The 15,806-nt window shown below is 41.9% G+C and overlaps 2 protein-coding genes and 1 non-coding gene across 3 annotated transcripts; 1 reads left to right on the top strand and 2 right to left on the bottom strand.

The window, feature by feature from the left end:
- Positions 1-2,853: 2,853 nt before the first annotated feature.
- TRNAF-GAA lies at positions 2,854-2,926 on the bottom strand. The gene has a single exon. It is a non-coding gene; the product is annotated as a tRNA-Phe (tRNA).
- A 2,820-nt stretch (positions 2,927-5,746) lies between these two features.
- On the top strand, positions 5,747-6,910 carry LOC107303541 (paired amphipathic helix protein Sin3b-like). Its single transcript, XM_015833186.1, has one exon. It carries the CDS (start codon positions 5,747-5,749, stop codon positions 6,908-6,910), a length of 1,164 nt encoding a protein of 387 aa, XP_015688672.1.
- Positions 6,911-11,200: 4,290 nt separating this feature from the next.
- On the bottom strand, positions 11,201-12,389 carry LOC102719085 (transcription factor TCP7-like). The gene has a single exon (XM_040521087.1). It carries the CDS (start codon positions 12,275-12,277, stop codon positions 11,648-11,650), a length of 630 nt encoding a protein of 209 aa, XP_040377021.1. The 5' UTR covers positions 12,278-12,389; the 3' UTR covers positions 11,201-11,647.
- Between the last annotated feature and the right edge of the window lie 3,417 nt (positions 12,390-15,806).

Below are 15,806 nucleotides of genomic sequence, written 5' to 3'. Positions count from 1 at the left end.
AATTGACAAACTCAACAACAATGGCTTGTGTTGGATTCTGCCATTTATTTTTTCAGTTGATGGTGTAGAGTTGTATGCCGCTTGTGCTCTGAGGTGTTCTGGCCTAGGTGTTTTTTTCCTTTTTTATAACCTGTCTAAGTATTTTACTCCTTCTGCCGGTTTAGTTTTTTTCTATAATAGAAAAACTTGCTAGTGGAGGAAGCTGGCTTTCCTTCAAAAGAAAGGAAATTCTGCTTGTCTTGTCAAAAATGAAAACAGAAAGGTTCTGAACAACAGAACGTGTTTTTCTATTGCTTTTATCATGCCGGAGACTGTCCCAGCATTGCATTCCTCCTCTTCTACTTGACAAATTTACTGAAATTCGGTTGAATATAATTAAGAAGACTCAACTATTCACTATAAGTTGGGTAGCATTAGCAACAGAAGTTCCAATGCCACAGGGAAGTCGCATGTCATACATATAGTGGAACAAGCTCTGCGGCCGGCGACATTTTAGCCTGTAGATGGAGGATAAAAACGGTACGATAACTGTTACAAAGGCAGCGGTAACAGCAGCACCAGATCGGCCAGAAATCTGCATCTCTGCTCATGCTCATGGATTCTGCAGCATGCAGCAACCAAAACACTGTTTGCACTAGTCTTGCAGCCTTGCCAAAGCCTGGGTAAATATACCCTCAAGTGAAACATTGTGGTCCACACAATAAAGCGATTTCAAATTAGATTTGTTTTCAAGGCTAAATCCCCATGCTCCAAATGAGGCCTGAAATTTTGAATTCCTTCGTGTTCACATGTTTCTAGGAAAATTGCAGAGAATGATAAGAGTTAAGACAAATGATAAGTAGGAGTATATCACTGCTTTCAAATAGGATATTCAGCGGAAGAATAAAAATGCTGTATTCATACAAAATCACAAGACGAATGTAGCCGCACAAACTTTTCATTCACAGATAAATCGCTTAGTAATCTTATCCGCAAACACAAATTGATACTATATGTTATTCAGCTATGCTAGTTTTCACCCGATGAAAAGATGAGAGATAAAACAACTGCCAGAACTAATAGTATTATTGTTTATTGATGATGCCAAGATTGGTAGATAATATACCAATTGGACAAAATAGGAAATACATCTAACAGACTGTCACCAACACAAAATGTTATAACAGATGCTTACAAAAGTGCCACATAGGAAAATCTCGCCTCATGATGAACAGTGAACAGGTATGTGAATTTGATAGTCTCTATCATTTCCATAAATTTTCATGGCTGCGGCCATTCATTGAGAAAAACAGTGCACAATTTACTGAAAACACAAGGTTTCAGTTTTCATACAATTGTTTTGAAAAATGACTCATGGTTACATGATATTGCTGCAATCAACTTATTTCAAGACAAGTACTCAAGTAGTTGCATTTTTTACATTCAGGATCCTGACTCTTTGGGAGTTTTCGCAACAATTGAGATAGCATGAAGTCCTGAGTTCAACTCATCAGTCAACAGGTCATACACCATCCTGTGACGCTTCACAAGGCTCTGGCCCTCAAACTTAGAAGAAATTACCCTGATGTTAAAGTGCGTCTCATTTGCATTGTCCTTGACAGCTGCATGCCCAGCATGTTGGTAAGAAACGTCTTCAATGTCTAGCACACTGGCCTCCAAAGCAGGCTGCAGCTTTTGCCTCATCCGAGCAGCTCTTGAAAGCACAGCACTAGTGCCTCGTGAGGCCATCATTAATAGTAGTCCGTTTCACAGCAACTATACCTGGCAACAGAGTTTACTGGTTATGCAAGATAATCACTATTACAAGATCTAAACTAGATCGGTGGGAATGCACACATGTTCAATACAAATAGTGAAATGGACCTTTCACAGAATTTGCATGCTGCAAAAGATTAATCTGAGAGACTCAGACCATCTCAGAAAGTATACTGAAAGCACTTCCTGCGGGATCATGAACAAACACCAAGGCCATGATTTCACAACATAAATGAGAGCTGTGACTTAGCTTAAATTATATCTAAAACTGTTCTGGTCCATAAAACATGATGCAACTGTGCAAATTCTAATTTCTGAACTAATATGAATTCAAGTCACAAGCTACTGAAAACAAATACAGATATCTGTCATAGTCCTAGGAAATCCACACCCAGCTGAAGCCTGGAATATGTTGAGAGCAGCTTAAAATGCAATCCAATTCAGTTAGTAGAAGCCCTATCTGGTCAATCATGTGTCATCTTCTTTCCCCTTCGTATGCAGTCAAAACAGAGTTCAGACTTTACAAACCCAATCCGCCTAAACATATCCCTTTGGAGGAGGGTGTATAGCCTCAATTCGCTGCTTCTATCAGTCAATCAGTGATTCCTCCCCTGTTCCTCCGAAATACCCAATCTTGGAAAGATCATTCCGAACTCTAAGCGTCAATCACAAAATCGAAACTTTAAGGATAAATACGTTGAAATTAGATAGCCTGTACAGTTTAAACGAGGGTCAAGTAGATCCAGAGAAAAGGATCCTATCGATTCAGTATCCAAACTAAAGAGGATCTAGCTAAGAGCTTGCAAGGGTACAAGAGAAGGGGAATTGTGCAGCTGCCATGAACTAGCTGCTCTCACGCGCAACGAAACCGAATGCGATAATAAACAGGGAAAACCTTCCGATGCGTCGTACTCTTCGTTCCGATCCGAACAGTGGCAGGAGTGGCGACGGCGGCTACTTCTCTTCCAATCCGAGTAGGATAACAGGAGGAGCGACGGCGTCTAGGGTGGAGTCGTGCAGATGGAAAAAAAAAAACTGTCGTGAAGTAAAAGAATCCGTGGGAAAAAAAACTATAAAATGGGTAGAGATGAAAAAAAATGCGGTGAGCGTGGATCGAACACGCGACCTTCAGATCTTCAGTCTGACGCTCTCCCAACTGAGCTATCCCCGCTGGTGCTCAAATAACTCTCTACGCTTTCTATTAACAATAAAATATATCTCCCTACACGGTGTACTATCAAATAAAATAGGGATTTAAATATTTGAAATACGAGATGTTTAAAAAAGATAGCACATTAATACGGATGGATTTTAAGGAAAAAATGAGAAGAGCTGTACAATGTATAATGTATTGATATGAGTTTGATGTTAAATTAATTTAAATTAGGTTACATGATATTTGAAGAAATTTAACCAGTATATTCTTATATACTCGTTCCGTCCCAAAATAAATTAATTTTTCGTTCATCTCATACAAACCAATACAAAATTAAAAAAACTAGAATACTCTTCACTTATCATATATCAATGCAATTGTTAATTATTTTATTTAGATTTAATGCACTTTTACGTGATTTCATAAGCTCTAATATAATAATTACATTAAAATGAACTTATTTTATGAGTTATCTGGGGAACAGAGGAGTATATTCTAAGCAAGTAGTCAGGGAACTTTTAATGGAACTTGGATCTATGGAAATTCGTATAGAAATATTCAATTCCAAAGGAACCCCATATGTCCTATATGTTTACTTTTATTACTAGAAAAAAAATTTCCGTACGTTGCACCGGGTCGATGTAATTTAAATTGTACAAATTAAAATAAATTGTGCGTAGAGCCAAAAATAGTAAATTGCGGTCAATATGTAATTGATTTGAGAAGTACATATTGCATCGGGAAACTTATAATTTAAAATAGTAAATTATTCTTAACATTATACACTAAATAAATAAGATAAATGGTCTTTCAACAACGAAGAAATATAGAGGCACCAATATACTCTGTTATGTCATTTTCAACCAAGTTTTCTAAGTCATATTTTCTTTATTTTTTATTTTTGTTGTTAATTATATTTTTACTCATACTTTATTTTAAATAATAAAGTGAATTGCGTTGCTACTTGATCGTGTTGGCAAGTAAAAGAAAACAAGGAAATTAAATATGACATTGCTAAGATTTAAACCTAGCACAATTAGGTCTAGGATCAATGCCTTAACCATTAAGATACAAAGCTTTTGTTTACTACGGTCGAGCGTGAATCCCGTTGAAACAAAGGTTTCGGACGGACAAGCGTGAATCCTGTTGAAACAAAGGTTTCGGACGGACAACTGCTATAAAGAAAAGAAAGAAACATAAAACATGCTCCTGGCGATGATCGAACTCATGACTTTTTGCTTACGAACAAAATACACTATCACTGTGTTACATGTCACAACCCACTTCCACTCAAGGTATACCACTCATGCAAACAGAAGACACGCACAGTGCACGTGACGTGGGCGACACGACTTGACCAGCTCACTCGAGTGAGGTGGACGGGCAAACAGAAATACAATCAAGTTTATAATAGTAGATAGCAAAAAATATCACGTGTGTTGCACTGGTTCAAGTTAATTTTAATGGTGTAAATTAAAATAAATTTTAAAATAAGTTTTAAAGTTGAGTTAGGAACAAGAAATTATGGTCAATATACAACTGAATTGTTTTGAGAAGCGTAGTATCAAGAAACTTATGTTTGAAAACAGTAAATGGGTTCGATATCGTAAACAAATTAAGATAGTTGATATTTCGACTATAAAGGAAGATGGTGGCACACTAAACACTATTATCAATTTTCAACCAAGTTCTCTAACTCATACACCCTTTGATTTTTTTATTTAATGCAAATATTCAATTTTAAACGGTGCACGGTGACGACTACTATGAATCTTTTAATTTTCATTTTTTTTTACAAATATCCTTATTTTCTCTTTCTATTTTTCCTTTTCTATCATTTCTTATTTCTTTTCTATTTTCTTTTGTCCTCTTTTATTTTTCCTTCTTATCCCCGTACAAACCATTTTTATCCTTGTGCAATTCTAAAACGATGGACTAAAATCCAAATTGAACTTAAATTTTACATCTGATTTAGGCAAAACATATGCTTGAAATCTGAATTGGATGTGAATTTTACATCAGATTCCAGCAAAACATACGCTTGGTTTGTTTTAAAAAACATACAAAACATCGCATATAATTTATTTTCAAAACTTCCCTTAGATTTATATAATTAAAATTAACTTAACCTTTCTATTTTTTTTAATTTTAAAAAATTATAGAGATGCAATGCGTCGGGGCTACAACTAACACAGCCAAAAGAAAAGAAAAATTTTCCGGCAAAACAAATGCTTGGTTTCTTTTAAAAAACGTGCAAACCACCGTATTCAATTTATTTTGAAAACTTACTTTAATTTACTTATATAACTAAAATTAAATATGTTAATAAGTTTTTCTATTTCTGAGGATCGAACTCAGAACCTCTTGCCGGTAGAGGCAGACCTTATCCGATGTGATATGAAGTCGTCTGCTACTCGGAATGATCGAGAGCTCAATCTATAAGATAGAGTCACGTTTAATGCCGCGTCCGAGACGAACTCGAGGTTTACTTGATCCGCGCGGCATAAAAGCAAAACACCGCGCTCGCTCCCTGCAGGCTAGAGCCACCAACACAAGACGCCGACCCCCGCCCGCCCTCCCGCGCGCACGATCCGTCGATCGATCGGTCGTCGTCTTCGCGTGCAAATTCCCCAGGTCCCAACCCGACTCGCACGCACGCGCGCACGTGGACGTACAGAGAAACAGAACCGATCAGCGCGCACCGCGCGCGCAACGACGACCCGACCCCGCGGTGCGCACGGCGTGACGAGGAGAAGGAAGAAAGCAAGGTCGTCGTCGTGCGGTGGTTGTAGCAAAAGCGGGCCACCGGGCTAGATTACCGACCCCCCGCCGACCATGGCGCACTCAACACTGGCGATCCAAGAATACTGCGACGCGGCAAGCAACTTCCTTCGCAAAGTAAAACTGCGATTCATATCCAGGCCGGACGTCTACGAGGGGCTTACAGACGTTCTCAGGGGGTACGGCAAGAACGACGACGCCCCCGCCTCCTCGACGGTGGACTCCGTGGCGAAGCTCCTCCGCCACCAGCCTGACCTCATCGCGGATTTCAACGCCTTTCTGCCTCCGGATTACCAGATAAAGGTCGCGCACGATAATTATGCCACTGCAACAAAGCCCGGCGGAAGTAGAGATGAACGAAAGCCCGGCGGCAGCAGAGATGGACGACAACGACGCGTGGCCGGTGCCGACGTCGAGTTGGAGCTCAAGGCCCACCGGCTCTTGATGCGGCTGGAGGTGGAGGATGGAGAGCTTTACAACCGACTCACGGGCACGCTTAGCGACGTGCACAAGAAGAGTTGGTTGAACGCTCATGAAGTCTACACAGAGCTCGAGCAAGTGTTTGGTCCAGCAGGACGTCGAGACTTGCTCCAACTCTTCTCCCAGTTTCTCCCAAACAGCCCGCCGTCACACTTTGCAGAAGAGAGGCTGGAGCAAGATCACCGCCCGTCGTCGAAGCGCAAGCGCGCCGCCTCTCCATGCGCGGTCACAGCAGACGCTGTTGTAAAGCCAAGCAGGGCCAAGAAGCCCCGCGCCGCCAACCCCCTCCAGATCAGCCCACACGCCAATGGCGATGTCTTCGCCAAGCCCATCAAAACCAAGAAACCCCATGCCACCGTCGACCTCCAGGACGGCGAGGACGATGACTCATGCTGGCACGTCGCTACTAACAACCCGCACGATGCCGCCGTCCCGTTCGGGAAGATGCTTAAGTTCTTCCACAGGTACTCGAATCTAGTGGCCACAATGAAGCGCGCCGAAGAGCTCGAGAGAACGCAACACCCTCAGGGCGCCTTCGAGGTTCTCTTCCCTGATCGCGAGTGCCACCAAATTCTCGCGGAGCTGTACGGTGACGGCTGGAGGACGATGCAGGTAGCGCTCGAGGACGGAGAGCGCGTGGACGTAACGCTGGCGATGATACTTCTCCGTCTCAAAGCGAAGGAAGATGCCACCGTGGAGGTAGCATGGGCCCGGCGGGATAAATCCCGCTACCCATGAACAATATGTATCGACATGTTGGCTTGCTACCATGAGCAACATCGACATGTTAGTCTAACTCCATGGCCATGGCCATAACAAGACCATGACTAGTCTCTCGCTTAGTCGTGGTGCATTGGCGATCTGGCATGGTCATAGACTATTGTATTGCTTTTTTTTGCTTATTCATCTGTAACTTGTTGAGGGAAACTATTGTATTCTTTTGTTTTTGATGAGTAGATAAAATTTCATTGTTTTGTTGTTAAGGGAGGCAAGGTACATATGCAGATACAGCCTTTTCACTGTCCTCAAAAACATATCTTAATTTATCGTTTTTTTAGTGTAAAAACTTATACCTCTATACTTAATTACCTATAGGTAACAATATACATTTTCAACAACCACAAATTTTCTCTTGCAGATATGCTATACTAGCTGCCTAAACAAAAATGCCAGGACAACCTCAAGTTTCTTACGTTAGAACTTAGAACCATTTCAATTTTCTGTCTGGACGATGGAGATAAATATAGAGGGAGACTGCACAGTGGTATAGCAGGTATGATACCCAGGTATCAGCCTATATTACTCCAATTTTGCCGTGTGTTTCTTGGGTGTGACCCTGTTTTGTGTCACACGAAGAGAATCGCGCGCGGCGGATGGCCTAGGCTTTATATCCACTGCTGCACGCAGGGCCGCAGGCGGCGATGCCCCGGCCGCACGGCACCTCCCGCGCTCGGAGCTGCGCCCGGCCGGGACGAGAGATCCCGCTGCATGCTCGCCGTCGCGCACGTCCGTGCGCCGATCGAAGCACGGGGCCGGGGAAGTCAAGTTTTGACTCCCGGCCGCCAACAACAACATCCTATGGAAATGGAAGTACTACCCCTTCAGTTAATTATTACCTGTCGCCTCCTGCACCAGTCTACGAAAGCACGTTCAGAAAAAATACCAGCCGACCTCACAAGTTGCACCAGCAAGCTCTACTGCTCCATGTGGAAATTTCTCGGCGCGGCGAAACAACTCCCGGGTTAGCTGCTGCCTCCATCCGGCACGGTGGTGCACGCGAAAGTCTCGCTCGCGGTACAAATTAAGCACTCCATCTCTCGCGCGGAGTACAGTAGACGACGACCACGGCACAGTACGTAGCAGCAGTCATCACACTGCCACGGTCGCACGCAAACACACACTCACACTCGCACGGCGCGCGCAGCCACGCCGGCCGTGACATGTGCTTTGTACCGCCCAATGGCAAGGGAGGAATATGCAGAGCTGCAGCTGCAGCAGCAGCAGCTGGCCGCCACCAACCAAAACCAGGCGGCAAAGGGACGGACCGTCCCAGTCTGCGGCCGATCAGAGCATCAGAGCCCCGTGCTCCGAGACCTGTGCATGGGAACAGCGGCGAGGACGAGTGGACCTTGGACGCCCAATTCTCGGCCATGCCGATCTTAACAGACACTTTCACTGGCTTACATGCATAACAAGATCATTACTACTACTCCAGTAATCTGAACGACTGAGATACACTGATGAATGACCGGTCCAAAATGTTCAGGGTATGAACCGGGAAGGCAAAAGCAAAGCTGTAGTAGTAGGGGTGTAGGCACCACGTACGTACCGGGATAGCTAGGTACGCTCGCACGTACTAGTACTGTCTACTTTCTCCAAGTTTGTAGTACTGACACGCTGCATGGCATGTACGTGGTGACAGATCAGACTACCAACCGACATCGTACTAGCGTCTCTCTTATTGGGATCTCCTGACCATTTTGACCAGGAATTTACAGCAACTCCAAATTACATCCGTCCGGCCCTTCCATATTGCGCGCGCCTTTAAAATGCCCGACACTGCTGCTTGCACTATAACTCCTACCAACACACTCGAAACAGATCATCCAAACAAATTGCCACTGCTTTTCCTAATGCTCTAAAATGCCCGACACTGCTGACTAGTACTCCGTATATATAACTTTGATCATAAATTGTGTATAAATGATTATATTATAATGAATGAGATATGGATGATGTATTAACATCCTACTTGATAGTATGGTAACATATTTTTTAACAATTAAACATTTATAATTTACAAAGACAAACAGGCTAAAATTTAAATTTAAACACGGTTAGTGTGTTAACTATTTAAGAACGGAGAAAGTACACAGTTCAATTTACCAGACACATTTATGTGTGACTCCCTAATTACAGCAATACGTAAGCTGTTCACAAATATAGGTAATTATTGGATTTAAATTGTTTATCACAATATAATCATGGTATTGGTACCATGGATCAATTATTATTCAAAATTCTTTTTATTTTATCTCCACATATCCTCATGGTTTTAATTTTTTTTCTCATTTAATGAGGGATAGCATAGTCTTTTTTTTGCTTGATCTTAATATGTAACAAACAAACTACTCCCTCCATTTGATAATTCTAGTCATTTTAGATAATGGTCTTCTAAATATATGTTCAATTATGATTTTTGTATATATATATAATTTAATCAAATATTTACTTTTATTAAATTACTCTTTATAACTAATCTATATAGGTTGTCCTAGTGGTTTCAAACTAAATATTTTAAAAATTATTAATAGTTAAAGTTTTAAAAGTTAGACTACGATCTTATGTAAAATGACAATAATTATGGAACTTAAAGGAGTACAAAGGTTTATATTTTAGAATAGAAAATGCGTATATATGTACTCCAACTATCCCAAAATAAGGGATCAAATTAAATTCAGAATATTCTAAAATAAGTTACCCTTTAAGTACTACTTCCATCACGTGAAATATCTCATTTAAACTTATTCCTATTTTACTTATAACTACCCTTATAATACTAATAAGTTACCCCTTTAAAAGTGCTCACTTATTTTGGGTTAGGAGGTACTACCTCCATCCTAATTATTACATTAAAATTTAAAAGTTGAGGATAAATACACTAGGAGTTAAAAAGGCAGATGTCATTCTAATCTTTCTGTCTTTCTACTACATTAAAAATAAAGTCAATCAACCTCATCTTTTCGCTTTTGCTTATGTCTATAAGCCAAAATTTGATTATTTTTTTAACCTTAGATTTGGAGGTTTAGGGGTTTTTGTCGTATTTTATTTTTTTAGTTTTGTATTTTAGATCGCTAAGAATATACATATAAAAGTTTTATTCACAAATTATTTTTTATTTGTAAATATACTGCTTGGCCATTTGTCTAAGTAAATCAAACAATCGCCCTTCTTTATGGATCGTGGTATCATAGTCTAGAAGTTCACCCCGCTTTTCTCTTCTGCTTATACTTATTAGCCAAAATTTAGAATTTTAACCTTAAAATCCGAAGTTGATTTTAGGATTTTTCTTCCAGTGAAGTTTATTTTCCAGCCTGGTCCTTTAGGTCACTAAGAATGCGCATATAAAAATATAATTTATGGTTTACAAATATATTATTTGATTTTTTCAATAATAAAACCAAACTATCAGCCGCTGCGGGTATTCAGCCTACGGCCTACCATGAATAACGGCCAGTCAACCTTTAGCTGGTAGTAATCCGCTGCGACTGTAACATCGCAAGAGATATAACAGTACTCCATGCATCTCTTTATCTTTTATACGAAAATGAAGCTATTTTATCATGTACGCCTCGTTATTTCAATGAATCATAGCCATTCTCTATTAAATTTTCTCGCATATGTTATATTATCAACCAATCAAAATTTTTATTCAATTATTCTCACTTAGTTTGCTGTAGAAATAATTAAATCTGAGTACGGAGCGAGTGCTATAGTAGCCAGCACGAGACATGCCAAGGCATGGCAGCATGCAGGACGTTGTACGAAAGGTAGGGCTGCCTCCAGCTTTGACACGCAACGAGAGCCCTATACATGCACAACGGTCTCAACCTTTCATCAAGGGCAAAAGCTTCAGGCGCGGCAGCAGCAGCACTACTGTGTACAGCACTGCGCAGCTGCAGCGCCGCAGCCTTTCCTCCTTTTCTTTTTTTTTTCCTTCCCATTGGAGCGAGTATAGCTTGCAGAAGAGCAGCGAAAAAAAAGGGAATTTTTTTGAGAGAGAAAGAAATCAGAGGAGAACGGGCATCTTCCTAGCAAGCGTTATCATTGGTGTAATCTGCAGCCATGGATGGGGTAACCGAGGAAATTCTCGGAGTTACTCGATCGAGTACTCTTTCTCCTATACTAGTGAACAGCATTTGCTTTGTCCTACATCCACTCCTCCCAGTATACGATGGAGATGAGCTCAAGAACATTTCAGATAAGCAATGAAAGATTGTGATTGATGCACACACTGTAATATGGAGAGATTGCTGAGACAGTGCACACAAGGAATTGCAGCTCATTGGAACATGTTTGGTAAAATGTCAAATTAAGGACTTGGGTCTGACAAAGATGCAGATGGAGCTAAAACTGAAACAAATTCCATGGAATCATAACACAAGGTGAAACAAGTGGCAAACACACTAACACATGCGGCGCTGGCAATTGTAGTGAGAGATGAGATCTAAGGACTCGTATTTACAGTTTTGCGCTTGAACACCACAGCAACAATTTCATCTTGAGCAATTGAAACCGTACCCGCACAGCATCAGCAAGAAGGCAAGACGATCGATCTCGACAGGTAGAGAGATCGAGAAGCACACTCCAATCAAGAACTGTCCGAAGAACAGACGTACGGACGCCAATGCACGCGTCGGTAATTGAAGAAAGAGGACGTGTCAGCAGGAGCTAGGAAGATGCATGCTGCGTGGTTCATCGGGACTCCTCCTCGGCGCGCCTGGCGGCGCCGGAGAGCGCGGCGAGGAGGTTGAGGTGGTGGTGGTGGGCCTGCGCCATCGGCACGTACGTCGGCTGCGCGTCCAGCGGGGAGAAGCCCCACGCGTCGGGCCGGCCGGGTGCGGGCAGCGCCGCCCAGAAGGCGGACGCGGCGCTGGCGACGGAGACGGCGCCGGCGTCGGCGGAGTCGTGGCGCGGGCGCTTGCCGAGGAGGGTGTGCTGGTGGGAGGAGGAAGTGGACGGCGCGGAGGAGGACACGAAGGCGGCCGGGGTGGTGCCGGTCCCCGTGGCGGCGAGGATGGACGGCTCGGCCTGGCGGAGCAACCACTCGATGGTCTGGCCGTCGGACTTGAGCCCCAGCTCGCGCGTGAGCTGGAACACGCGCGCCGCGCACACGATCGGCATCCGCACGCGCCGCCCGCGCCCGTTCACCTTGCTGTGCCGGTCCTTGCCTCCCGCCGCGCCAGCCGCCTTCTTGGCCGGCGCCGGAACCAGCTGGACGCCGGTTTCTGCCGGCGCCGCCGCAGCGGGCGCCAGGGCGGTCGTCGTCGGGATCTGCATCGGCTGGTAGACGTGGAAAGTGGCAGCGGCGTCGCGGGAGGTCATGGCGTTCCAGCAGCGGCAGGGAGGACCGGAGGAGTGATGCGAGGTGGTACCAATGGTGATGGTGGTGGTGGTGGTGGTGGTCCGGCGCCCTGTGGGGTTTGAGAGGTTTTGAGGTGATGGGGTGAGGGACACGCCGGATAGATTTATAATGGACTTGATGTAGACTTGCTCGGCTTTATTCTGCGTATTTCACCACAATCTTGCTCCTCTTTTTATCTCAAGAATTTTGGACAAGCACCGTGTTAAGATTTTATCCATAAAAATGTGATCTTTTCTTTCCTAGGCAGAGTGAGTCCATTTTTGTCTGCATTCTAAATTTCTTCTAATGCATGCAGCCCATGCATACACCATGCACCGCTCGCTACATGTTGGTAAACAAGATGGAAATACAGAATATACTATTCAAGGTATTCTACTCGTGTGTGGAACGTAAATTAATGCCGAGTGCTAATCTGGTCACCGGAGAGACTTGGCCTTGATCAGGAGGGAGGAGGAGAAAATGGGTGGAGCAGAAGAGGGCAAGAGGCAGTGAGGGCGCAGCAGTAGTACTGTACCACCATAGGGGGGAGCAGGGCACATGGGAATCTGGGTCCAGTAGCTCTCACACTTTGCTGGAATCTGCAGGGTCTTTTACAAATAGCAGCAGAAGCAAGCGCTAAATAGCTAAGCCTAGCTACCACCGTATCACATCACGGCTAAGATTAGAGCAAGTTCAATTATATACTACATCCGTCCTATAATAATCTTATTTTTCGTTTTTCCGTGTTTAACGTTTGACCATTCATCTTATTTGAAAAATTTATAAAAAACTTAAAAAAATTAGTCACACGTAAAGTATTATTCATGTTTTATCATGTAGTAAGAATAAAAATATTAATCGCAGATTTTTTTAAATAAGACGAATGGTCAAACGTTGGACACGGAAAAACGAAAAATAAGATTATTATAGGACGAAGGTAGTAGTCAACTAGTACTAGCTCCAATTCATCTATAGTCAATCTATATAGTTACCTACAAAACATTAATACATGGTCTCATATGTCATACACACACTACGTCTTGAAACCCGTGCTGTAGCTAGCTATTATCTCCATCCCATAAGGCCATCTCCAATAGGTATCTATATAATTTTTTAATAGAAGAGAGATAAAAGTTATCTCTTAATCAAAAAATAGTCTCTTGCACATATTTTAACGTCAAGTGAGAATGACTTATAGAGTCATTTGTATTATGAGCTACTTGCTAAGAGCTAGATCATTGAATGGTTATCTTTTAGAATGTTTAGAGATAGTATGCTTCTCTATTGTTATAGGTGGCCTAAGAGCAGGTACAATAAGCCAGCTATAAGCATATTTTAAAGAGACAAGATGGGAGAGAGAAGAGATGTGGGTTATTAATTTGTAGCCAGCTGCACACGGGCTCCAAGACAAAATATGTGTATGACATGTGGGACCATGTATTGATGTTTTATAGGTAATTATTGTATGAATTGGCTATTAGATTGACTATAGATGAATTTAGTTGGCTATACTATTGAACTTGTTCTAATATCTTTATTTTTCGATTTCTGTGTCTAAAGTTTGACCATTTGTCTTATTTAAAAAAATTACTTAAAAATTTTAAAAAAATAGTCATACATAAAGTACTATTCATGTTTTATTATCTAGTAACAATAAAAATATTAATAACAAATATTTTTCAAATAAGACGAAGAGTCAAAGCATTGTATGTAAAAACTGAAAAATGATCTTATTTCAGGATGGAGGTAGTACAAATTAGTAGCCCACTGTCTTCTCTCTACTCTCTTATCTCTTAAGAATATATTTACAACTGACTTATAGGCTACTATTGTACCTGCTCTTAGAGCGATGGACTGTAAGCCGGCTAAGAGCATCCCTAACAGTTCATCTATACCATCCTATATTCTAAAAATAGAGGATGAAAGATAAAGATTGAGCTCTAGTAAAACATCCATCTCATCCTCTTTTTAGATGTCATTCATATTTAGAGAGAGGAACTCTATATTTGGATGTTCTCTCTCCATCCTCCAAATAAATATGGAGGATGTCATATATGGATGATCTGCTGTAGTACAAAGAGATATAAAGAATAAAACTGTTTTAGATGATCATCCAAATAAAGATATGGATGACCAAATTTAGATAATCTGTTAGGAATGCTCAAAATGCTAAGGCAGAGAAGAGAGAGAGTGGAAGTGGACTATAAACTTAACAGCCGGCTCGAACACAAGAACCAAAAAACTCTGCAAGAGAGACAAATAAGTTATGTATTAATGATAAAGAGCTAATTACTATTTAAATAAACTTAAAAAAACTACAGAAGAGTCTTACAGTCGACTCAGTGGCTATATTATTAGCCTTGTTATTAGACGGCCGTGAGCTTACAATATCTTATCCTCATGTGTGCTGAACTGGATGTGTGAAAGAACCAAACTGTTGAGGCACACGGACCTGACGCCGAGAGATCTGGGAATTTCCCGGCAGCAACAAAAACCAAACGGATTCAAGGGGTTTTTGGACGGGAAAATCGATCGAAAAGCTCGGCGACGATTCGATGGACACCGGATGATGGGGGCTACTCATGGGGGTGCACAATAAATCTTTGCACGCTCGGCCTTCTGTTTACAAGTTAACATTTAATTTTTATCTTTAGATTCATAGCCGATTTTAAAGTTTTTCATCGTAGCTTAATTAGTTTTTAGCTTTTACTTCTAAATTATAAAAACACACGTGTTATTTATAAATTATTTTTTAAATATATTGTTTGACATGACTTATTTATTGTATAAGCCAAAAGATGACCAAATAGGCCTTTGGCTTACTAAAAATCACTATCATGTGGTCATGCACGTTCCGACCGTGTACAGATTTCTGGCGTCCAACTTGCGAGCGTATGGACGTGGACATGTACATTGTACAACGCTGTAGCGTACAGTTTTCGCAGCCATAGGTTGTGGGTTAGCTTGCAGGGGTGTGGGTGCTGCCATGCTCTTGCTGTGGGGGCCAAAGCTAGGATGGACGGCGGCAACTGGATCGATCTATCACCGGGGAAGAGCAAAAGCGTACCGTGAGATGGACGATGGGATCCATGGCTTGGCGCTTAGGGTTGTTTGCAGAACAAGAATTTTGGAGGATCGGGAACGTGGGTGTGCTAGTGAGCCATGTGTTCCACTTAATTGTGGACAGCAACTTGCCGCGATATTATACGAACTGCGATTTTTGTTTTTTATGATGTTTATATGATAAAATGTTTCTCTTATAATTGGGCTTTAGGACCAACGGGCGTAGTTACGTTTTTCTTTTACCCTCTGCAAAGTTTACGTTTGATCGTACTCTCTTTCCCTCCACAAAAGTTACGTTTAATCATACCAAGATAAGAGAAAAGACTGTATGCGTAACAATTTCCTATCGCTTACCTATATATCATACCACAAGACAAACAACTTTATGACTATTAGCGATAAATCCTACTCCCTTCGTCCCATGATGTAACAGGGTGTTTAATTTGA

The sequence above is a fragment of the Oryza brachyantha genome, chromosome 2, assembly GCF_000231095.2.
Source record: "Oryza brachyantha chromosome 2, ObraRS2, whole genome shotgun sequence".
NCBI lineage: Eukaryota > Viridiplantae > Streptophyta > Magnoliopsida > Poales > Poaceae > Oryza > Oryza brachyantha.
The sequence above is the reverse complement of the archived record's forward strand: the minus strand, read 5'-3'. Positions and strand labels throughout refer to the sequence as shown.